At 36.6% G+C, this 25,562-nt stretch overlaps 1 protein-coding gene across 1 annotated transcript in view; it reads left to right on the forward strand.

The window, feature by feature from the left end:
- The window catches only part of LOC122808189 (antigen WC1.1-like), a 997,107-nt gene that overhangs the window by 198,809 nt on the left and 772,736 nt on the right, over positions 1–25,562 (forward strand). The window contains exon 6 of the mRNA XM_044079157.1: positions 2,726–3,040. Coding sequence (XP_043935092.1) covers positions 2,726–3,040 — 315 coding nt within the window. The remainder of the gene's footprint in view (positions 1–2,725; positions 3,041–25,562) is intronic.

Genomic DNA, 25,562 nt, shown 5'->3' on the forward strand with positions numbered 1-25,562 from the left:
TTACCCTTAGTTTCTTGTTCCTTGTGCTGTCTATGGGGGTGGGTTTGACTTTTGAGCCTTGCCTAAAAAAGGCACTATGGGGGTGGCACAAGCCTTTGCCAATATCCGAAAGCCCAGTGGTGACATGTGCAAGCCGTCCCTAGCAAAGCAATGTGGCTTGTCGAGCATGTCATCCCAGGCTGACAGACACTGGATCCCCTTTGAATGACACCAAAATGTTAGCCAATTGTTAAAATCAATCATTTTGTCTTTGCACTGTGGCATCATTCTAGGTGAGGGTAAGATGCTGCTCAAGGTCAGGGTCATACCAGCCTGGGCTACATGATCAGAGAGCTCCTCTATGTCTCTTTTCATGTAGTCCAGGGAGGTACGTCTCAGGTCATTCATACCAGCATGTACAATGACTGAGTCATATTTGTATTTGCTTTGGAGTGACCTGAGTGCTTGCGTTATGTGGCGGATCCTAGCACCCGACAGGCAACTCACCGTGACCTTCTCTTTATTCAGCCTGGTGAGTGGGACGTCAGTGTGTCTGACAATAGAGTCACCTATTACAAGAGTATCAGGTGTGTTATTCAGCCTTAAGGGCTGTGGCTGCTTGGCACACTGACTTTGTGGGCTATGTGTTGTGCGTGTTTTGTTTTGAGGTAGTGTTTGCTTGGATGTCTGCTTTGGAGGTCTCTGTTGCTTAGGTAGATTTTTATTTAGAGCCTCTGAGTATGTTTTTGTGTATTTATGTGTTTGGTTCACTGATGTGGTGGGACTATGTGATACTGGAATTGTGTTGTGTGAGGTTACCTTCTCCTCCTGACTGGTTACACCAGTTTTGAGATGAGAGAGTTCAGCCTCCAGTTTGGCTAAATAATTGCATCTCTCACATATATTTGAACCTGTTTGGAGGAGGAGAGTGTTGTCCGTGTACATGAGACAGTTGTAACATTGCCTCAAAATTCCCAGATTCACCAGCTGGACTGGAGAGGAAACCATTGACTGACCTTTGGACATGCTAGAGTAATATAGGGAAACTGAATTTAAGACAGACCAATAGAGGACAGGGTAATCGTAGAGAGTATAAGAGTAAGTAGTGCTTATGGTTTAATAGTGCTAACTTGTAGGATTACTTAATTGGACCAGTGAAGGGCCTTAGAATGAGAATATGGTGTTTAAATTGAGAGATATAGCAGTTCTAAGGGAAAAAGTGAAGAGCAGACTTTGTGGAGCCAGGAATAGTTTAAACCCATTTAGGCGGCGCTGCCCGCTGTTGCGCTATGCGCAAAAATGCACAAAACCACGCAAAAGAGGGTTTTAAGAGAGGAAGATGAAGGAGTTAGGAATTGACCCAAAATGGCCAATAAAACTACAGTTTCAAGTCAGTAACCACTCCCACAGGGGCAGGCAGGCTGCTCAATGTTTTTCACTGCCACTGATCAACAGAGAGACTTCCCTTTAGCCCAAGCAAAAAATGTCCTCCAAGAAACTTACAAACAGTTCAAGAACAGCAAGCCTGTAACTGAACTTTTTTAAATCTCAGAAAAGTGGGAAAAAAGCAAGATTTTTTTGTTTTTTTGTTTTTTTTCAGAGAAAGCAGAGGTTCACAAGTATCAACAAGTTATAACAGTGCAGTAAATGACCCTACACAAGAGTGCTAGGTCAAAGACAGATAAAATGCAAGTTTTGAGAAAAAAAACGATTTTAAAAATAAGTGCAAACAGGAAATTCAGTAAACAGCTCTAGGTTGTGCTCTAAATACAGTTACTAATGCAGAAATCAAGTTTAACAAGCCAGAAAATGCTCCAAATAGGCGGCTATGCAGAAAAACTTAGCAAATAAGCAGAGGAAAAATACTTAAAATCTCAAAAGTGGCTCCTTTCTTCTCTCAGCGTTTTCTCCTCTTGGTGGGTGCTTCACCAACAGCCAACAAGCCTGAAAAGATGCCAAAACCATGAGGCAACCAGATTTTAAGAGAGGAAGATGAAGGAGTTAGGAACTGATCCAAAACGGTCAATAAAACTACAGTTTCAAGTCAGTAACCACTCCCACAGGGGCAGGCAGGCTGCTCAATGTTTTTCACTGCCACTGATCAACAGAGAGACTTCCCTTTAGCCCAAGCAAAAATTGGCCTCCAAGAAACTTACAATCAGTTCAAGAACAGCAAGCCTGTAACTGAACTTTTTTAAATCTCAGAAAAGTGGGAAAAAAGCAAGATTTTTTTTTTTTGTTTTTTTCAGAGATAGCAGAGGTTCACAAGTATCAACAAGTTATAACAGTGCAGTAAATGACCCCACACAAGAGTGCTAGGTCAAAGACAGACAAAATGCAAGTTTTGAGAAAAAAAAACGATTTTAAAAATAAGTGCAAACAGGAAATTCAGTAAACAGCTCTAGGTTGTGCTCTAAATACAGTTACTAATGCAGAAATCAAGTTTAACAAGCCAGAAAATGCTCAAAATAGGCGGCTATGCAGAAAAACTTAGCAATGTTGTTCTGATTACGTCAGTATCAGTAGAACATTGCCTCAAATACATTATAGGAAATTCCTATATGCCTTCCTTTGACTGTTTTAGATTCAGTGTTAGACTCTTACGCTGTAACAAATTATATAATGAATTTGGTTTCCTTTGAAAATCAGATTATTTGTGGAACCATGAATTTATACTAATCAACACATGGTAAATAAATGCGTACATACTTAAATAAAATAACATGCTAATCCTATTATTTGGCAGAACATATGCAGCTGAGACTTGTTAATGGCGGAGGGGACTGTGCTGGAAGAATTGAAGTTTATTACAATGGATCATGGGGCACAGTCTGTGATGACTTCTGGGACCTACAAGATGCAAATGTCGCCTGTAAACAGCTGAAATGTGGTCATGCCATATCAGCAAACACCTCAGGATCATTTGGAAAAGGTTCGGGACCTATTTGGCTGGATAATGTTAATTGCTCGGGGACCGAATCCTTGGTGTGGAAGTGTCCATCTGCAGGATGGGGCCAGCATAACTGCCATCATAAAGAAGATGCAGGTGTTGTATGCTCTGGTAAGTATTTATTACAGATTAAATGTCAGTGTACAGCTCCTACATATAAACAACAATACATTCTGTAAACATACTGCATTTTATTACGTTTTATCTCAGTTTAGTTTAAAATGCTGTATATGTACAGTCAAGTACCATGAAATTAGATTTCTTGCTCTGGCTTACAGATGAAAACATAAGTGTTATTGGTAAAAACAATCAGTTACAGTTCAAAACATTCAATTTTAGGTTGGTCGATTGTTATTGTACTTATTGTGCCTTTCATTTCATACAAAGTTATGAGTCATACTATAATGTCTTCTTCTAGGGACCTCTTTCCGACATACTCTTTCCTCTGTCATCACAGGCTTTTCTATTAAAGCTTTGTGATTTTATGATTTGCAAGTATTCATTCTTATCTTCATGTAACTGTAATGACTGAATCAAGTTTGCACTCACATTTGTTTAACTTGTATTTAAATATACCTATATTGTATTTAAATAGAATGTTTTACAAATTTTGGAATGCTTGCTTTAACTGTTACAGCAAACAAAAGAAACAAAAGGAAATCTGGAAGATATTCAAAACAATTCATTAGTTAGCATTCAAATTTCAGTTTGGTCTTTTTGCTGCCCACTGTAAGAAGTCATTTTGGAAGTGAAAACAGTTGAAATTTTCTGAAGAATTCACAGGCAATTTGGACGCAGAATAGGAAGAAGACGTTTGCTTAATATTTAATCATAATAACCATAATCTGTACCTCCAATAACTTCTCTGACCTCAAAAAGTTAACACAAAAGGCCTTTACATCCATAGAACTCTGGCTAAACCAATCAAGCTATTACTTAACCCTAATAAATCTAAATTACTCATCTTTGCATCTAAACCTGTTCCCACAGACTTTACTGTATTCTCCATAAACAAAACCCCAACAGAGTTGGTAAATCAGGCCACACTGTCAGGAATTACTATTGACAGCAAACTCATCTTTGACTTGCATATCAATAATGCAATAAAAAAAGACTGTGAAAACAATGAAAGCAACTAAGTAAGATTTTAAATGTGAATCACAAATATTTTTTTTATACAACACACTTGTTCTGTATTATAAGTGTAACTGCTGTGCCCACCAAAACAAATAATCTCTATAGCAAGTGGTGCTAACAATGTTTATATGCATGGAAGCTGTGAACATTGCAATGTTATAGATATTTAATTACATGCAATTAATATCTTTAATAACATCATTTGTGATCCAAAAAATTCAACATTTAATATGGAAACTTTGTCACACTGCCTTCTACTTGCTAGTATGTTTGTAGTATTTTAAGTGTTTGTGGGATACCTTGGTCATACTTTCTTTATACTTTTTAGTGCATGAAAGAAATACTGAATGAAAATGTTATATCAACATATTTTGCCAATTGTTTAAGGTATGAGCTGTATAAAGCATTATTCATTCAAAACTGTATATACAATCATAGTAAAAGTAACTATACCATATCAGTTTGGCTGTTAAAAGAATTAAATATTTCCATGACATATTTTTGATTGTATTGAAAATCTGTATGGCACTGTCATTTCTCCATTTCTACATTTTGTCTTGGTATATGTTGACAATTTCAACAGTATTATATTAGGTTTACCTTTAAAACCTCGAATCACACTTGTGCGAGTAGTCATATCCTTGCATCGTAAAAACGAAACTGGAAAAAGTGGCAGTTTCTAATGTTCGAAAAGCAGCAAATCGAACAGCCGATTTGCTGTTTTTCAAACATGAATGTCGACAACAAAAGTATATGCAGTGTAATGCAGGGGGGCAAGCCCCCCTGCACCCCCCACACCCCCCTTCTTTATTATTTTAACTCCGAGATCGCACTACAGCGGGGAATGGAACCATTTCCATCTCCCCACTATAGGGCAGTCTGCCCCTAAATGTTGAATGTGCAATGAATGACTCTCACTGTGCATTCGCTCATTGCACATTCGAACCTTCTTCCGTTCAAAGTTTTCAGAACTTGAAAACTGTCTTTCGAACATTTGATGGTCGCCCATGTGCAATTCGCACATGTAAAGGTAAACCTTATATTATATGCAGGCAAATTAGGAGTCTTTATTTACAGAAAACCAGCTGTGTGTGAAGACAAAGAAACAAAATACTGTCATAGCAGTTTACATGACAGTTTCATTATGTGATGCAAGAAACTAAACACTGAGAAGTAATTTTGTACTGCCCTAATTTTGTAGTAAAGGTTGCACTTCTCGGTTCGTAATAGTTTTCTTTTTAGGTTTTATTTACTTTTATTTTTGTAGGAACATATTTATCTGATTTTGTTGGCAATGCTTTTCTTTTTTATTTCTATATAATTATAATGAAAGATTTAATGTGACATTGCTGATAAAGATTTTAGATAAAGTAATATAAGTATGTGCAGTTTTAAACTGTTTGGTGTATCTGCTATACTGACGTTTAATAGCATTTGCTATTGAAGTACATTAATAAGATATTTTTACTATATACCACAACAAGCAAACGAGAAATAACTTGTTATACCACAAGAATAGAAGACTCCACAGTGACCATAAAGAATTTAATCCACTAAAAGACGAATTTCACAGTAACAGGAATAGACAACCAATGTTATAATCTCCTTCTCTCTACCGGCAAGTAGCCTTTTCAGAGTAAAAGATGTTCTTATACTAACTTACAATTCTTTTTATATCATACAAACCCCTCCCAAATCAATTAACATTCAATTATACAATTAATTAACTAAAAACTTAAAAGACATAAAAAACGTAACTTTCCAATAAAAATATATACATTAAAGTAAACTTTTCCATGAACAATCACAATTTAAACCATTTGGTTTAAGAGTATTAAATTTCAATATCAAATATAATTCCTTTTTCTTAACATTTGTTTTATACATTTTCATTCAAATATTTAATGTTTTGAATACTGTCCAATACTGTCACCTTAATACCATCATTTCTACCTCTGTGATGGCTATGAAAATGAACAGCCAAGGGACTAGTTACTTTATTGTTTGTAATATCTCTTGCATGCTCTTTAATTCTGCAAGCTAATGTTCTTTTTGTCTCTCCAATATAATATTTTTTGCAAGGGCATTCAATACCATAAACTACTGCTGATGAATTACAATTGTAAATTCCTCTTGTTGTAAAGGCAATTCCATTGATTTCATCAAATTGCTTAACAATAAACCTACAAATAATACATTTGCCACACTTTTTCGTACCATGTTGAGTAACTTGTGTATACAGCAACATATTTGGCATTTCAAATCGACTATGTACCAAAAAGTCCTGAATATTTCTACCCTTCTATAGGAAAAACCTATTTTTATCTGACAAATAGTTCAATTCTTTTTTTATTATATTCCAACTATATCTAATATGTTCATTAATGTTTTCCGATAATATAGAAAAGGTAGAAACAAAATACATTACATCCCTTGACTCCTGTGATACATTCCGTATTACCCCTTTGTTATATTTCCCTTGCTTTTTGACTTTTTTTAAACTTTCTTTAAGGTAATACTCATCATAGCCTCTCAATTTAAATTTGTTATAACTTTGTACATACTCCTTTTCCTAATATTAGGTTACTACATAATCTATTCACCCTAATAAACTCAGTATATGGAATTGCCTTCATAATATGTGTAGGATGATAACTACTACCATGCAATACTGAACCTAATCCTTGAAATTTTCTATGAATTTGATATTCTAACAACTTATTATTCAGTCCTATTAATGAGACATCCAAATATTGCACTTTCTGTCCATTTTGAAGTCCATCAAACCTTATACCCATACTATTATTCTGTATTTCCTTCAAAAACGTTTGCACTTCTTCTTGTCCACCTTTGCAGATGAACAACAAATCGTCAATAAAACGATAATATTTGTACACATATTTTTTAAAAAAAGAATTATTATATATATGTTTGATCTCAAAATATCCCATGAATACATTAGCGTAGCTTGGGGCAAAAGCTGCCCCCATCGCCGTGCCTTGCTTTTGCCTATATATTGAACCATTAAATTCAAATATATTATTTTTACTATAAATGTAGTATAGTTCTACAACAACTGATATGTCATTGCCTTAGACAGCTGTAAATGTAACAGTATTATGATTTGCTTTAACTATTATGTTGACTGTTAATATTGTGATTTAATCCAGCTATAGTTACAAGTACAGAGATAGACAATAAACCTGAAACAATCTTAAATAATTTTGTATTCAGATGCTTTCATTGTATCTTAAGTTATTTACAATTTAATGCAGGTATTCATTTACTTTACTTCTGTTTATTAATTCATTTGTTCATAAAAGGATACCTCTAAAGACAAGAGAAAAAAAAATATATGTGTGATTTTTTTTATTAGAAAGGTAATTTAAAAATCTACCTTCCTCTGAAGACAGGCAGGATGACAAAGAGAAAGAGCATATGGCCCTTATATTCCTTGGTGAACTAGCTAGGAAAAAGGTTGTGGAAGTTATCTCACTGACTGCATATGCTTTGCCATGAATTAAAAGTACAAATAATGGAGAAAACAGAAAACTTAAACAGATGACAAACCTATCAAACATGTTTGAATGGGATAAAGGGGAATTTTCAGTTAGAAAGGACAGTGGAAGGGTGATAAGATAATATGTCATGAAAAGTGACTGAAGAAACATACAGTAAGAAGAAAATGAAAACATCAGTACATGGTGATGGACAAAGCATCCATTTTTGGCATATTCATATTGGCAGGCCACTTTCCAATGTCATTATTCATCAAACATTCTATCTCAAAAGAGTTGGAGTGAACTCCAAGGCTCCGTTTTTGTTAAACCTTTTCTTTAAATTTTAATAAAATTAGTTTTAATGAATACTGTGTGATCTTTAAGTACAGTTAGAGCAATGAAAATAATTGATCCAATTCATCAGTGTAAAGCCACTTTAAGTTCCAATAAATTGACTAAAAACACCAGTCCCGCTTAGATTTATACAAATGGGATGTGGTATTTAAAAATATTATTTCATACATACATGAAACTTCACGAAGAAATTAGAAGGAAAATTCACACAAAACTAGGCAATGTTATGCTTTCCTTGAAGATAGCAATTGTCTGTATGAACAAAGCAAAATTACTTCAGTATAAAATGTAATCTCTGCAACGTTATTAGTAGCTAGATAGCTGTTACTTGATACAAGTGATTTCAGTACATGTCCTAGTAGTAGGAAACTGAAATCTCACACTGTGGATACAGTAATAATCATCAACATCAGCCCCTTTTTTCCTGTTTTCTACATGGGGTCAGGGTGTCTATTCAATTGTCACCTTCTCTCTCGAGTCAGTGCTGCTCTCTCATCGTTTTTGACAGGCACGGCTGTCTTTTGCAGGTCTTCTGTCACACAATCCATTCATCCCTTACTGAACACCTTAATTTCCTCTTTCCTTTTTCCGGTCTCTCCCAAGTCTTTGTCACCTGATTATCTTCTGCTTTTTTGTACATGTGCCAGAAACATTGTAATCTGTTCTATTTGACTTTTTCTGCATTTGAAGGTACTTTGGCTTCTGCTTGGATGTTCCCAGTTCTTTAAGTGCCTCACAGTGTGCATCCTGCTACCCATTTGAGGCACTTTATCACCATTGCCTCTAGCGTCCTCACCTGCTATGCATTTAACATGCAAGTTTACATACATACATGCATACATACATACGTACATAAAAATATTTCAAGCACAGGCATTAATGCCCTTCTAGCTTGCCAATATATGAAAACACTTGTTCCCATAATAAGTGTCCAGACTGTTCTTAAAAATATCTAAACTAGTACTTGCTTTAATGTAATTTGGTAGTCTGTTTCATGTATCAGCTACTCTGTCAAAGAACCAATTAGTGCACTTCTCATTCCTATAGAACCTTCTACATAGGTTGTCTGATGATTCTCTTTTTGATAACACCAAACATTTTCAGAGGCTGTTGACACTAAATGCCTTATATACCTGAATAAGATCTCCTCTTAGATATCTGTAAGAGACATTATACAACTTCAGATATTTTAGTCTTTCATAATAACTTACATTTTCACATCCATGGATGCCCTTGGTATGTTTCCACTGTACTCTTTCCAGTTTACTCATGCTTGTCTTCTTATAGGGTTTCCATATTGTTATTCCATACTCAAGTTTGGGTCTAATATAATTAGCAAACAATGACTTCATTATTTTTAATTTTCCAGACTTTATACATATTTTTATACAGCCTGTAGTTGTATAACTATCATTAATCAATTGGTTGATATGATTAGAAAAACTCATACCTGAATCTACCCATATACCCAGATCCTTAAGTGAGTCTACAGTTTCAATCACTGTTTGCTGTATTAAATGTTCACGTTTCAGTTTATGTCTCCAAAATCTCATATGCTTAGTCTTTGATGTATTTATAAGCATATTATTCTCCTGTGCCTAAATGGTCAATTTAGTCAAGTTATTTTGCAGACATAAATTATCTGTAACACTTGTAATCAGTTTTCCCAATTTCAGGTCATCTGCAAATAGACTGTAGAACACCTCAGATGAAAAAGTTAGGTCTGAAAGATACAATCTAAACAAGTAATGGCCTAGGACAGAGCCCTGTGGGACACCCTGACTGTACCCAAGGATTTCACCTGTCCAATTGCTGTATGATACTTGTCACGTCCTATTTATAAACCATGCAGCTATCCATCTTATCAATAGTACATCAATACCTAGTTCTACTAATTTATTGTTCAGTGTTTTGTGTATGACCCTGTCAAATGCTGAAGTTAAGTCTATATAAATTACATCGCAGCACAATTTTTCATTCATAGCTGTTATTATATTGTTATAGAACATCATGTTACAGATGGTAATAGATCTATTTTCAACATATGGATGCTGATATATGGTTTCTAGTCCCAGTCTATCCAGTTCTGACAATAACTTATCCAATATTACCTTCTCCATTAATTTTCCACAACATGAAAGTAGACTTAAGGGTCTATATGATTCTGGGTTTGTCCTACTCCCCTTTCCCTTAAAGACAGGTTTAATAAGCACACGTCTCCAATCTTGAGGAATCTCCTCATATTTGTATGACCTAGTGAATAATAGATATAATGGTAGTGTAAGTTCTTCCTGAAGTGTTTTCTGGTCATTGGTACTAATTCCGTCTCCTCCCTGTGCTTTGTTTGGATCCAGTTTACGCAGTTCTTTTTTGATATAATTTAATTTGATTCCAGTATCTGGGGTTACCTTGATTTCACTAGGACAACTTGTCGAACTGCTTTGAATAAGATTTTGTAAATATATCTATAATCTGTCATGTCTGAGAATAAATTTTAGAATCTGCACATAGTTTATCAATGTGTGTCTTTACGCCTTCCACATCTTATGTATCTATAAAAAGGTTTCGTATTATGCTTAATATCTTTATATAAATGCTCTTCAAATTTTTCATGATCGTGTCTCACACTATGCTTAATATGTTTGTCCAGCTTGTTTATTTCACTTTTAAAAATTGTACTTCTCTTCCATTTCTTATATTTTTTTGTCTCTAACCTTAATCAGATATCTTGTTCTTATGGAAATATATCCTTCTGATGCTGTATGCCTAGATCCTGATGTTAAACATTTTTTTGACTTTTTGCACTCAAACAATTTCTCTTTCAAAACTTTCCATATTCCATCTTCAGTTTTTCCACAGAACACCTCATTCCAGTTAGTTTTACATAGGGACTGTTTTTCTTCCATATAATCTGTAATTAACCTTCTGTGCCTTGGTTTAGATTTCAGTTTGGCAGAATTATCTATGAACAAATTAACCTTAATAACCCCATGATCACTGCACATCAATGGTAGTAAAACTTGACCTGAAGTTACAGTAATTTCTTAGGGAACACAAACGATATCTAGTATGTTCTGACCCCTGGTAGTTTTTTTTAAATTTGAAGCAATTGTTGATCCTGAATATACTCTGTGAATAATGTCCTTACTAATGTTGTTGAATCAATATTATTCCAGTCTGTTTCTGGTAAATTTAAGTCCCCAGCTAATATTATTCTTCCCTCCTGTGTTTCATGTAAGAAATGTATGAATTCTTCTAGGTCATCTGCACTTGATTTTTGTGGTCTATACACTCCAACAATTGTTATGTGTTCCAGGGGTGTCTTGATTGTCACAGTTACACAGTCTGGTGTTATCATTAAACATGTAATAATCACAGGACTCATAGCTTCCTTTAATCCCTATCATAACACCACCACCTGATTTTTTTCTTAGAATGTCTGTTGCAGTAAAAACATTTATATCCTGACAGAATTGGTTTCCAGTCATTGTTCTTTAACCATGTTTCACAAACTATAACAACATCAATCTTGTGGGAACGTAGCAATAAAAACATTTCATTATTAATGCTCCCAGCATTAACAACCATCAGAGATGCATCAGATGTTCCTATCTGTGAACTATTACATTTTCAACCTGGCAAAAATTCTGCCTAGTGTTTGTCAAATACTGCAAAATATCAGCTGCAAAAATTATCTTCCCTGATCTTGACAAATTCAAACCATTCTGTCTGAACACTTGTGTGCCCAAAACAAGGCTTGGATGCTTTACATATTTCCATTTCTTAAAAAAGGACATTTTGTCCATGTAGGTGTTCATCGAAAACATCTTTTCATTCACAGTGACCTGACTATCCTTTCTATAAGTGATTTGTGAAAAATATGTCCTAACACCAGTACAAGCTATACTGTCTAAGAAGGCTGTCAGTTTCCTACTAACAATCAGAGAACCTTGTGGGTGACATAATTTGTACCAACATGAATAAAAATAGATCCATATCTCCTCACATTAAGGCATTCCAAGGCTTGTTTCACATCTTCTATTTTTGCTCCTGACAAGCATAACACTACTCAATGTTCATTATCATCTCTGTAAAAATAAGTATCAGTTCCTTTAATAATTCAGTCTCCAATTACAAGAATATCTTTGCTGGCCATCTCTGAAGAATCTAGTAATACAGTAATATCTGCTCTATTAATTGTTACAAAGGATAGATCTTCATCACTATTAGTCTTATTAATCCCACTGTTTTTATTGCATATTAAATTCTCATCCAGCTTGCATTGTAAATCCACAGCTTGAGCCATGTAGTCAACATCTGTCTCTCTTCTTTTTTCTTACAGCAACGTTCTTCAATCCTTCCACATTCAGTTTTCATTTATTCCTTTTCACCTGCCCCTTGCCTCTTTTTTCTACCTTTTCAATTGGAAAAGTGATGCCTTTTTATGTAGACCGAGGGTGTTCTGATAGACAGATATCTTCATTCCCTGTTACCAGTGTGTTACACAACAAAGCAGTGTCCTTTTTAATACGTATTATCTTTCCTTTACAGTCATTAGTCAGTTTCTTTTTCTTCCTTGTTATTTGCTGTGAACTTCTTACTTTCTTTCTTTTGTTGTTTCCTTCTAAACAAGCTTGATCTTCAGATTGCTGAATACTTGCATCCAGAATTCCATAGTTCTCAGGGGCATCATCTTGTTTCATAGGGGTTGAATGGTCCTTGCAGAAAGTAGATACATCACTTCCTAAATCTGTTCTGTTTGTTCTATGCCTAACATTATTTAGTTCATAAGTCCAGTCATTAATATATGAAACAACTGTTCCCCAAGCCATGCCAATTGCAGAAGTGCAGTCATCATCATTAAGTCTAGATTTACTTGTAACAATGGTAAGTAAATCATCCAGCTTTTAACACAAGGAACACAGATCACTAGTGTTATCAGCTGTTACCTTTAAATATGCATAGCATTTAGTTGTTGTTCTACTTCTTCTTCTTTCGGCTTCTTCCGGTTAGGGGTCGCCACAGCGGAACTCTGGTCCGCTAATGATTGGCAGAAGATTTTTACAGTGCCAAGGTGCCAGCCCAACGCCCAAACTTCAACAAAGGCACATGCATAGCATTTAGTACACACTATACAAAATACTTGTGCATTAGCAAATCGTTAATTGCATACTCTTAAGGAATCCATATTCCGCTTTAAATTAATAAAATATTGCAAAGAAAAGAATAATCAAAATCAGAAACCACAGAATTTAAAGAGAACTTAAATCAACTTCGGTGACAAAAAATTATACCAGCAATATACAACTGAATAATAAATCACAGTAAAGTTGTTCTTACCATATAAGTTCTACCAGCCAGACAAAAGTTGTAATTTCTCACTATAGCTTGCAGTCACACCTCTTTTTAACAGTAAAGATAAATGAAAATTCTTACCAGTCAACTCCACAAAAAAATCACAAACCAAGACAGGATTATTTAGATATGCTCAGGATTTTCCTCTCTGCAGTCTGTATAAATGTATAGCTGTCTAGGCCCCTTGGGGTGGCTAGAGCTTGCTTGGCTAAAACCTATCCCTTTCTAACAACCACCAGTGAGACTGAATATAAAACAAACAATATATGACTCAAAGTAAATCTTGTTAATAAGCAATCCCTTCCTACCTACAAACAGTTAAAAACAGTGATAAGAAATGCAATAAAAATTCAAATAAAACTTCTCTTACCAGTCAAGTTCACAAAAAAAATGATGAAACAAGGCAGGATTGTTTAGATATGCTCAGGTTTCTCTACCATATAGTAATACTGGTCACAACACTGTTTTGTACACCTTACTTTTCAGCTTATTGGCAATCTCCCAACAATATGTGGCAGTTGGCTGGAACTCCTCAGATTATAGCTTTGACATCCTCATTCAGATATCCCTTCTCCTCATCCAGCCTTTCCAGACACTTGAAGCTGTTATCCTGTTCCAATATTTCCTTCTAACTCAGTTCTCAGCTCCTTCTGACTTTCCCCATTTACTGTCATTACAACTGCATTATTTATATTCGGTTTCATCCCATGTGCCTTTCAGTTTTGCATTCCATTCCCATATCCTTTACTGAAGTTCTTGTTGAGTCTGCCTGTAATGCAACATCATCTGCATATAGCAGCTTTGTTTATCTGTCCCCTCTGACCTCTTTGCTAATGTATTCAATCACTAGTATGAACAGCAATGTGTTGAGAGTTGAACCCTGATGCACAGACACACACTCCCACTGGCAACCCCTCTGTGAGTCTGAATACTCTTCATACTTGAGTCCTTTTACTTAGCACACATTAATTCTGCCGGCGTTTCACAGACTTCAAACCACAACAGGACTGCTCAAATCAGCTTTCTTGGCATCTTGGCATATGTCATGTGCTTTCTCCAAGGCTAGGAATGCCCAGTTGGACTTTTTCCTAATCTCTAACGTCTTCTCAACTTACTGTCTCACTACAAGCATCAGATTGGTTGTGCTTATCTTACATTCGACTGCTCTGTGTATTTGTTTGTCAATCACCTTGTCCGGAACGTTCATGCAGTGTTACAGAAATTTGATACCTATCTAATGCCCACACCTGTGGATGTCTTCATTGTGTTGTAGCTCAGAGCAGATCTGAACATTGCCATTTAGATTCTTGACATAGCTATAGAATGCCTTGTGGCTGTCTTTGGAATCTTTGGCAATTTTATTTTCATAACTAGCTGTGGAGGATTTTATGAGGGATCTCAGCTTCTTACTGAGGCTTGTAAGGGAGTTTTTTTGCATCCTAGGATTTTCCTCTTTTCTGCAACAGTTTCTTCCTTTTGTTGTAAAGTCTGTTTATGGCAAGGGACCACCAGATCTGCTTCCTTTTGTTGGAGGAGAGTATCTTCGTTCTATTGGGGATGGCACGATTCATGCACAAGTGGATGTGCTCGTACACTGCCCTAGTGTAGAATTCAGCAGTCGAACTTTCAGTTCCTGTCTGCATGGGTGTCATGAAGTTTGTCACTTCTGACTTGAGTAGCATGAACTTGGCTTTGGAGAGTTTTTTTTCGGAGGTTTCCTTACTGGGGGGTGGGGGTGGGATGTGGATGTCAAGGGTGATTATCTTATGGTCAGACCTGACCAATGAGGGGTGACCATAGGTCTGGAGCATCAATTTCCCATGTTAACCATGGTCTAGTGATTCAACAATTAAAACCTTACTTTGCCTTCTTCAACACTGACTTGCACTGATGTACATTGTGTCCATGAGGTCTTTTCCAAAGGATCTGTTCAAGGTTGAATAAATATTCAGATTATCCATTGGACTGTGGAGTCCCACAAAGTTAATTTATATGCACTTTGCTTTTCACAGTATATATGCTCCGTGGGGTGATCTTATCAGGGATAGGGACTTGCATACTATAGTTATATGGAAATAGCAAACTGTATATCTTCTATTCTTAACATGAGATGGTGAATATACACTCCCTAGCAAGTGATCCTGAAGCCATACATTTATGGCTTTCATGTATATCTTCTATCATTAACATGGCATGGTGAATATACACTCCCTAGCAAGCAATCCTGAAACCATACTTTTATGGCTTTCATGTAATTAGTTGAAATCAGATACTTCCAAAACTGAGGTTCTGGCAATTCACACCACATTACGAGATTCTTCTGTCTCTTCTCTCGAAAATTATAATTTTAAAGCTGTAATAAACTTGTCTTTGTTCAGAAAGCATGTAGTTTAGTAGTTATCCTTGAACTGTTCAAAACCAATTGTTACCTGTTGTAAAATGAACTTGTTTCCATCTAAGAAACATATCTAGAACAAATTACTTTTTATCTCAAGCTGATCTCTCAGTAGTGGTTTGTGACTTTGTTTAATCATGGCTGGATGACTGCAATGCTGTTTACTTAAGACTCCCCAAATCCAAATTTACCGCTTACAATTACTAGAAATCTCTGTTTGTAAAAATAGTTACTGGCACTGCTCATTGCCAAGATATTACTCATGTTTTCCATAATGAGGGCTAGCTACTGGTTCATTACAGAATTATCTTCAAAGTTCTGGTGTTGGTGTTTCTGCCCTCAAACGACTTGGGTCCTTCCCACGTGAAAGAGTTACTGGTACCATATAGCTCAACTAGGTGTCTATGCTTGGCCACACAGAGGCTGCTGGTGGTTCCACAGGTGTGGCTTGAGAAATCTCGTGCTCATTCCTTTGCTTATCAGGCTTCTCACCTGTGGAATTTACTACCTCAGTGGCTGCAGAAATGCTCCTCTTTGGACAACTACCATAGGTCTTTAGAAATATAGCTCTTTCACATTGCTTAACGATAGAGTAGAATGAGCTGCAAAGTTAATCTACTTTCCAAGGTGTGATTCTATTTATTGCACGATTTACATTTATTCTGATTTTGTATATGATACTTTAGTAAAAAACTCCAAGCTAAAGGTGTTATAGGATCACAGTCAGACACCAGATATGTATTAATGAATATTATACATACAGAGCATAGTATAACATTATATTTATCGTTTTCATTACTGTAATGTAATATATTACTTTTTCACATAATCTGACTAAAATGAACTGTTTGCTTTATGGAGTGCCTTACAACTAACCAAAAGTATTTTCTGTGAAAGTACTTTGCCTGTCTTAACACTTTCTGTAATCCAGGAAGAAATGTCCTTTATACCCTGTAGAATAGTGTGCTGTGTTGTACCTTTAAGAAGCATTTCCAAGGATAGCATGTGCATATAAATAGCAAGCATCTGCTAGCTTCAGTGCCATTTTGAGTGTATAGCCAGAGTGTGAATATGTATATGCAGGATAGCTAGTTTGTTTATAAGTTAACATTACTTAGCCTCATTTCTAATGTGTTTGTACATAGCAAAGCTGCTTCAACAGAATCCACAAATGTTCACCTATTTCATCCTGACTAGAAGAGTGACATGGTATCAGAACTGGCATTGCAGAGACTGATTTTCAGAGCCATGAGGTGCAGAGTTAACAATGAAGGTAAACTAAGTGAACTGAGTGCAAAAAAGGACCAGAAACAAACTACAAGTAATAAAAACTTTGCACAAACTATTTATTTTATAAAAAAGACAAAATGGAGCATTACAAGGGCACAGAATGCATTATTAAGCAAATGAATAGCACAGAAATGTTTATTAAACAGATGAGTGGCATAAAAAGTTTATTAATTAAACAAAATGCTTGAAATTAATATATTGATAAGATAATTATCAGAATGCACATATGGGGTTCAGAAATATCTCGGAATTGCAAAATGAGCATGTTTAAGATAAAAATACCACAAGAAAGTATAATGGGCATGAAAAGAGATTAAATGAGCAAAATAAATATAAATAAAATAAGACAGCTGCATGTTTTTGACAAATTACTGTGTTTTGGCATAAACTACTATTTCACATTGATTGAAGCTATTCAGGGCATAACTAGAATTATTCAAAGTATCTCAAAGTGTGTGAAAAGTGCTTACGGTGAATGTTGATTGCTGTGCATTTATGCCAAAGACTTTATTGTGTGCAAAATGCAACTTTTTCATAAAGTGCATTCAAAATACAGCCATTTTAAAAAGTTTCTTGTGCTGGATGTGTCTATTCACAGAGAGCTGCCATTACAGAGTGTGTCTTGCACTGTACAGAGTTATTTAGCAAAGTGCAGCCATTTGGGGGGAAATGTCAGTGTGCTGCGTACTGTTTATTTACAAAATGCAGTTACTTTGAAATGTTTCTTTGAGCTTTTTATGCCCAGTTTATTCTCACAGTCCAGTTAATTTGAATTGTTTCTTACAGCGATGAGAGGTGACATTTTATAGTGCAGTGATTTCAAAAGTATTATTGTGCCTGGGAAACTATTTCTCAAAGTTCAGTTATTCAGAGGCTTGTTGTGATATCGAGCATAGTTACAAGTATTGGCATACATTTCTGGCATATGTTTAAGTGTGTGCATTTGTGCATACTTGAAAAATGCTTCACTGGTATATGTTAACAGGGCAGAGGCATTTTGAGACCAGGTTCACTTGTATTTGATAAGAATATTCCAGAGAACTGGAAAATATTTTAGCAAGAGTATGATATATTTATACAAGCAGCTTATTCTGACAAAGATGCACACACCAGGGCATTCATTTTGCTAAACCTAGCTTGGTCAGAGGCCATTGAAAGACAGCATTCATTTGTATATGCCCCTGCACTGTATGAATGTGAAAGGGAAAATCTTCATATTGTTGTACACTCTGAATCAAGGGAAGACCCCAAGTGTTTGAAGCACAAATCAGAGAAATGTGCAACCTCCAGACTAATGTTACATTAAAGAGGCATTTGTTTTACACAAAAGATCAAAAGCAAGGAGAAACTTTTGTAGCTTATATTACTGACCTGAGAAACAAAGTTAAACATGTAAGTTTGGTGATTTAAAAGATAAGTTAATAAAGGACAGGGACAGGCTTGTGTGTGCTATTAATAGTGCCCCAATGTGAGAAAGATTTTACTTCATGAAAGTGATTTAATACTGAACAAAGCTACTGAGATTTGTTAAATCCATGAAGTTACAGAAAACACAAATATGCTTGCAAGTGATAAGAGCATGGTTTCAGCAGGCTCCAGAACAAATGTAGACAGCATGCAACATGTGACTAGCAAAAGCAGGCCTAAGCACATGGCACCTACCATCCCTACAGGCTACCCAGGTAAAACCCATAGTCTTCTAACAATTTCTAAGACCAGCTCAGTAAAGGGAGCATGCTCATTGCAGTACATGGGTGAATCAACAAAACCCAAATCAAGCTTTACAGTTAACTGTCACAATTGCGATGCAAACCATTAATCTAAAAGAAAAACGTGATTAGCATTTAGACAGCAATGCCACAAGTATAAAAAAATGGAACCATTTTCAAATGTTTTGCAAATTAAGAATGCCTCACACTGTTATAAAGAAGGGTCATTTGAAAAATAAGATTGTTCAAGTAGGGCTACAGTCTACGTTTTAAGCAGATGGTGTATCACTAACTGGTGAAAAGATTGATGCAGTGAATTTACTGGCAAAGAATGAAGTATTTTGTACTGTCCAGATCAATGGCAAATCCACCGAGCTTAAAGTAGACACTGGTTCAAAATGTAATGTTATGTCAGCTAAGGTGAGAGCTGGTGAGCAAATAAATGTGGCCAGTTGTGCAAAACCTGTTGTTTATGGAGGTGAAGAAATTCAAACAGAAGCCTCATTAGTGCTTTCATGTTATGTGGTCAAGAACTGTTATAGCTTATTATTCCATGTAGTTTGAAGACCTGTGCAGTTATTATTTGGTCTCAGAGACAGTTTGAGAATAAATCTCCTTTCTTTTACCAAAGAAGTTCACATCTCCCAGTTCTAGCTTCACTAACACTATTTTTTCAGAGTATACTGATGTTTTCGATGACAAGTTGGGCAAACTTCCAGTTGTGTATTCTATGAAGTTAAACCCCAAAGTCAGTCCAGTAGTCAGACCAGCAAGAAAATTTCCAGTAGCTATGCAGAATAAAGTCAAAGCTCAGCTGGATAAAATGGTGCAGCAAGGTGTAATTTGTTCAGTTACAAAGCCAACTGAATGAGTGTCGTCCATGGAAGCCACTCACAAATAAGGCTCAGACAAAATTAGAATACGCATTGACCCAAGAGATTTGAACAAAGCATTAAAGAGACCACATCATCTTATATGTACAGCCAAAGAGGTTGCTGCTCTAAAACTGAATGCCCACTGTTTTTTCTGTCTTGGATGCAAAAAGTTCATTTTAGTAAGTTCATTATGGTAACTTCACCCCCCTCTCACCCCTTAAAGGGCCCATCTCAATACCAAAAGATTGCCAAATTCTGGTAATCACAGCCACACAGGTAGAAACCGCACTCTACAAAGCTAAGAATACAGCATCCATGGGACCAGACAACATCCAGGGCTGTGTACTACATGAACTTCAAAATGAACTGGCACCTCACCTAAGTGTAATGTTTAATCATAGCCTCACCTCAGGCTTTGTGCCCACTGAGTGACACACAGCTACAGTTATCCCACTCCACAAGGGGGGATCCACCTTGGATCATGGGAACTACTGTCCCATCAGTCTGACAAACCTGATCTGCAAGGGCATGGAACGCATTATCCTGGAACCTATAAACAAAGACATTGGCAACCTTCAAACACTGGACCCCACCCAGTTTGGGTTCATGAAGGGCTGATCTTGTCTCCTGAACCTGACTGACTTCTTTGAATCAGTCTCCAGAGCTGTGTCCAAGGGTAAGGTGGTCCACACAGCCTATCTGGACCTTGCCAAAGCCTTCTACACCATCCCCCACTCTGGAATCATAGATAAACATACTAAACTTGGCATAAATCCCTATGTCACTCGATGGGTTGCCAACTGGCTTACTGACAGAACCCAGACTGTAAAAGTAGCCGACTCCAAATCCAGCTCTAGACAAGTGACAAGTTGAGTATCTCAGGGTTCAGTCCTGGGACTGCTCTTGTTTGCCATCTACTTCTCTGAAGTGCAGGCCAACACTAAGGGATTCTGGCTAACAAAGTTCGCAGATTATTGCAAACTGGCAGCCATTATTGAATCCCCAAATGATGTGGATATGCTAGAAAAGGCCTTACAGAAACAGATACTTGGTCCCAGAGCCATGGGCTCAAGCTTAATGCCAAGAAATGTATAGTTATCCCCTTTGGGAAAAAAAACATGTACCCATGAATTACCACATAGGTGGCAGTACACTAAGCACTGAACTGTGATGAGAGACTTAGGGACACAGGTGGACAGTGGTATCACCTTTGATAACCACATTTCCACAACTGTCAGGAAATCTTTCTAAGTGGCACACCTCATCACTAAGGGCTTTTCATCCAAAATTTATTGTCCCACTATACTCATCCCTCATTAGACCCATTATAGAGTACAGTGCCCCGTTTGGTATGTACCTCACAAGACATCTGCAACAGCTGGAAAGGCCGCAGAAATACCTCACTAAAAGACTCACAAGCCTAAAGCAGATGCCTTATGCTGACCATCTAAAAAAACTCCAGCTATACTCTGTGGCATATCGTCTACTCAGAGGTGATCCCTGCTTAACATACAGGTCCATGTCAAACCCTGAGCTGTTGGACATGCTCCACTTAAAGAAACCCCAATCCCTAAGAGCCACATGCTCCAGGGATCTAAACCTTGTCATCACAATGAACAAAACATGCTGGAGAGATAGGTTCCTGACCCAGAGACTCCCCATACTCTGGAATAGACTGCCCATATATGTCAAGCAGAGCACCTCCTTGACCCTCTTCAAAAGAAACCTTGACGATTGGATGGGAGATAGGAAATTCACCCCAGGGATCACGTCAGTCGCCCTGCTAGACAGGGGGTCCAGGGAAGCAAATATTGTGGGAAGAAATATCCTGGAAATTGTTATAGCTAGGCTTGTATAGGCCCTAGGGCCAAAAGCTTTGTACCAACCTATGAACCTATGATGTTTAACCACAAATATTTGTTACTGACTACATTCAGTACCCCCATTTGAAAGACATAGATTCTTCAGGATGCCATTTGGAATCAATTCTGCAAGTGAAGTCTTTCAGCTTGCGATGGACAAATTTTTTCAGGTTATCCTTGTGCCATAATAGTAGATAATTTATTTGTCAGAGGCAATGGTGAAGCAGAGCGTGACAGAAATCTTAAGAGAGTTTTAGACAAAGCACATGAAGTGAACTTAAAGCTCAATCCCCTAAAGTGCAAATTCAGACTACCAGAAGTTGCATATATAGGTCATTTATTTACTGTCATTGGCTTGAGACCAGACCTGTCCAAGCAAGCAGCCATTCTTGAGATGCCAGGACCCAATAATGTTTAAGCTCTACAACATTTTCATGGTATGGTCAACTATTTAGGCAAGTTTATACCAGACTCCAGTGAGTTGACAGCATGTTTGAGAGAGCTAACATATAAAAATGTTACATGATCTTGGTTAAAACAGCACCAGAAAGCATTTGAAGACTTTAAGCAGAAAATTGCCACCCCACCTACATTAAGATACTATCATGTCCTTAAACCTGTAACTCTTTCCTGCAATGCTTCAAAATTTGGTCTTGGTGCAGTTATTCTTCAAGAAGGCTGACCTGTAGCCTATGCTTCTAGAACACTTACCCAAACTGAGATGCAGTATGCTCAAATCAAGAAAGAACTTTTGACAATAGTATTTGCATGTTCCAAGTTTCATGATTATATCTATGGTCGAGATATTCAGATTGAGACTGATCATCAGCCTCCAGTTACTATTTTAAAGAAGCCAATTCGTCTTCTAACATTACATTGTTTGTATGCAGTATAATTTATTGTGACACAAGTTTTGTTTATTAAATGGCTCTGTTAGTACTAAAATATAGGATAGTTTGTTTATTAGTCAAAGTTTTTACGTTAAACAGGTATTTCCACTTTAAGAACTTGTTCACTGTGATTAATGGGGATTACTATTAGTGCAAGTATAAAAGTGCAGAATTCCAATTCAAACTGTTCTGATGAAGTCTTATGATGAAAGCGCTTGACCTTTTCATTTGGAGTGTATTTTATTGTGGCTTTGTGACTTTTTATTACCGTGTATTTTACAAATTAAACATTGGATTTTACATCTGGGTCGTAGGATTATTGGCTACAGAGTGGTATATTTTTATCTTATTTTAAAGAAGCCTATGCATTCAGCTCCAGTGAGATTACAAAGAATGATGCTCAAAATGTAGAAGTAGAATTTCAAAATGGTCTATACGAAAGGCAAACTTCTTTATCTGGCTGATACCTTATCCAGATCACCCAGAAATACAATAAAATAGCTTGTCACAGAGAATTTTGACTTCGATGTCATGGAAGTGCATAATTTTTCTACCACAAGACTCAATGAGCTGAGAGATCATACAAAGACTGATCCAATTTTGCAGAACCTCCACCACTACATTAATGTTGGTTGATCATGAAAGCAATCTAGTGTACCACCTAAAGTGCAAACTTATTTTCCTTACGGAGATGAATGTTGATGGAAGATGGTATTATTTTCAAAGGTCCTAAAATTGTTGTTCCAACTTTCCTACAAGAATATATCCAGATTTTGCATTATGGTCACCCACGTTCCAAAGCTACCAAAAGAAGGGTGAGAGGACTCGTATTTTGACCTTCTTTAGCAAAAGATAAAGTACTTTCTTGTTGTTCAGTATGCAATAGTACTAAACAGGTCTACTTTATTCCCGCAAAATCTGAATCGGTCGAATACAATTTCCGCAAACCATAAGTGAAATGTGAATACGTCGAACGCACTAAACAGTGAAATTCGAAATCTCGATCTCTCATAGTTGGCCAACTCCACCGCCCGCAACATACTACCTACCGAGACACAGTAAAAAGCAACACATACACACACTAACCAAAACCATACTTCTAACCCTAAAGTAAAACACCAAAACCCTATTTTCAACCCTACACTAAACCCTACATACACAACTATCTATGCACTATCCTTAACCCCTCCCTAACCCTAAGGTCCATAACTACCGCACACTTACCCTACTGAGCTATATCCAAACAAACTAAATATTCCATACACATACACTTAAAAAACCCTACACTGAACCTTACATACATTACCTATCTATGCACTTACCTTAACCCGTACCCTAACCCTAAGGTCTGTAACTATCGCACACTTACCTTACGGAGCTATTCCGCAGACGGGCCAACTATGCAAATTCGATATTTCCACTTTCGCGGTTTAGTGCATTCAATGTACTCGCGTTTCGCTCGTTATGTGTCGCGCAAATTGTATTCAACCGAATTGGCTTTCACGGGAATAAAGTAGACCCTACTAAACCACATTTGCAAAGAGAACCACTTCAGCTAAGTCAAGTTCCTAAACTACTTTGGTCAACATTAGCTACTGACATATTCAAGTGGAACAATCAGCATTACTTAGTGTTGGTAGACTCTTATTTGAACTGGTTTGAGATCGATTTACTACCTAACCTAATGTCCATTGCTGTTATTTCAAAGTTGAAACATCATTTCTCAGTCCATGGAAGTCCACAGAAGCTTATCCCTGACAATTATACCCAATTTACCAGTCAGTTGTTTTAGAAATTTACAAGAGAATGAGACTTTGTACATGTTACTAGTAGGCCAAAATATCCACAGTCAAATGGACTAGCTGAAAGTGCAGTACAGAGTGCAAAACAATTACTAGAGAAGTCAAAACGTGACAATACTGATGTCTTTTTGAATTTACTCAATCTCAGAAAGATACCCCGTGACAATATACTTGGCTCGTCTGCTCAAAGACTTCTATCTAGGCAAAGCAGAACAGTTTGTTGAGGCCTAAAGCTAAAAACAACAGAGCAATCAAAGCCCAATTATTCATAAAGCATTTTTTCCAGAAGTCCAGCTATGACAAATCGAGCAGATTTCTTTGTTCATCGAAAGAAAGAGAGACAGTGAGGATACAAATGGTGAAAGTTTTTGATAGGATTGGTCAAGTAACAAGTATATGTGCAGAGCTGAGATCCTAATTTGTGAAATCTGAGGGTGTAAAGTACAGGAGAAATTGGGGACATCCTCTTTCTGTATCAGAACCGATATTGCAGCATTGCTCCTGTGATACAGACTCTAGATCTCAGAGCAATCCAGACAATATTCCTGTTGCAGCCAGACCTAGCGTGAAATACACAGCAACTTGGATGTAATTGTATATATGTATCTAGTCCTGCATAATTGCATGAAAAATAATTATTATGTATCAATTGTATGTCAATCAGTAATCAATAGTCAATAACGCATGATTCATTTGCCAAAGAGGGAGGATGTAGAATAGTGAGCTGTGATGTACCTTTAAGAAGCATTTCCAAGGACAGCATGTGCATATAAATAGCGAGCACAAGCGAGCTTCAGTGCCATTGTGAGAGTGCAGCCAGAATGTGAACATGTGTGTGTATAATAGCTAGTTTGTTTATAAGTTAATGTTATTTAGCCTCATTTCTGATGTGTTTGTACATAATAAAGCTGCTTGAACAGAACCCACAAATGTTTGTCTATTTCATCCTGACTAGACAAGTGACATACCCCATAATGGGATCCAGTACTAAAAACTATCTTTCATTCAACACCCACTACAAAGATCCTAAGTGACTTAATATAATGTGCAGAAAAGACAAAGTAAAGTATAAAAATAATATGCAAACTTTCAAATAAATAGAAAGCAAAAATAAAACGTTCTGACTAAAGCAGCAACAAAATCTTTAATGCTATACTTTATATGGCTGACAAAAGAAGAGTCTTCAGGACAGTCTTAAACATATGTGAGAAGACTGCTATCACAGGTCGATGCAAGTCTCATACTATAAAAAAGACACTCGGCTTAAATAGTGAGTCCAGCTCTTTCTCTCTTAACTGTAGCCCACCACTCCACTGCATGCTGCAGAAATGCTATCTGTGGTCTGCAAGACAGAACTTCAAATGCTAAGTAAAATGCATCTAGTATTGGGAAGTCAGTATTATAGTATTTTAAGAAATATGCTATCACAGGTAAGGAATGAATGTATTTCTAAATCGTGTCAGG

Source organism: Protopterus annectens, chromosome 8.part0 (genome assembly GCF_019279795.1).
Source record: "Protopterus annectens isolate FY-2018-M chromosome 8.part0, PAN1.0, whole genome shotgun sequence".
Lineage (NCBI taxonomy): Eukaryota > Metazoa > Chordata > Ceratodontiformes > Protopteridae > Protopterus > Protopterus annectens.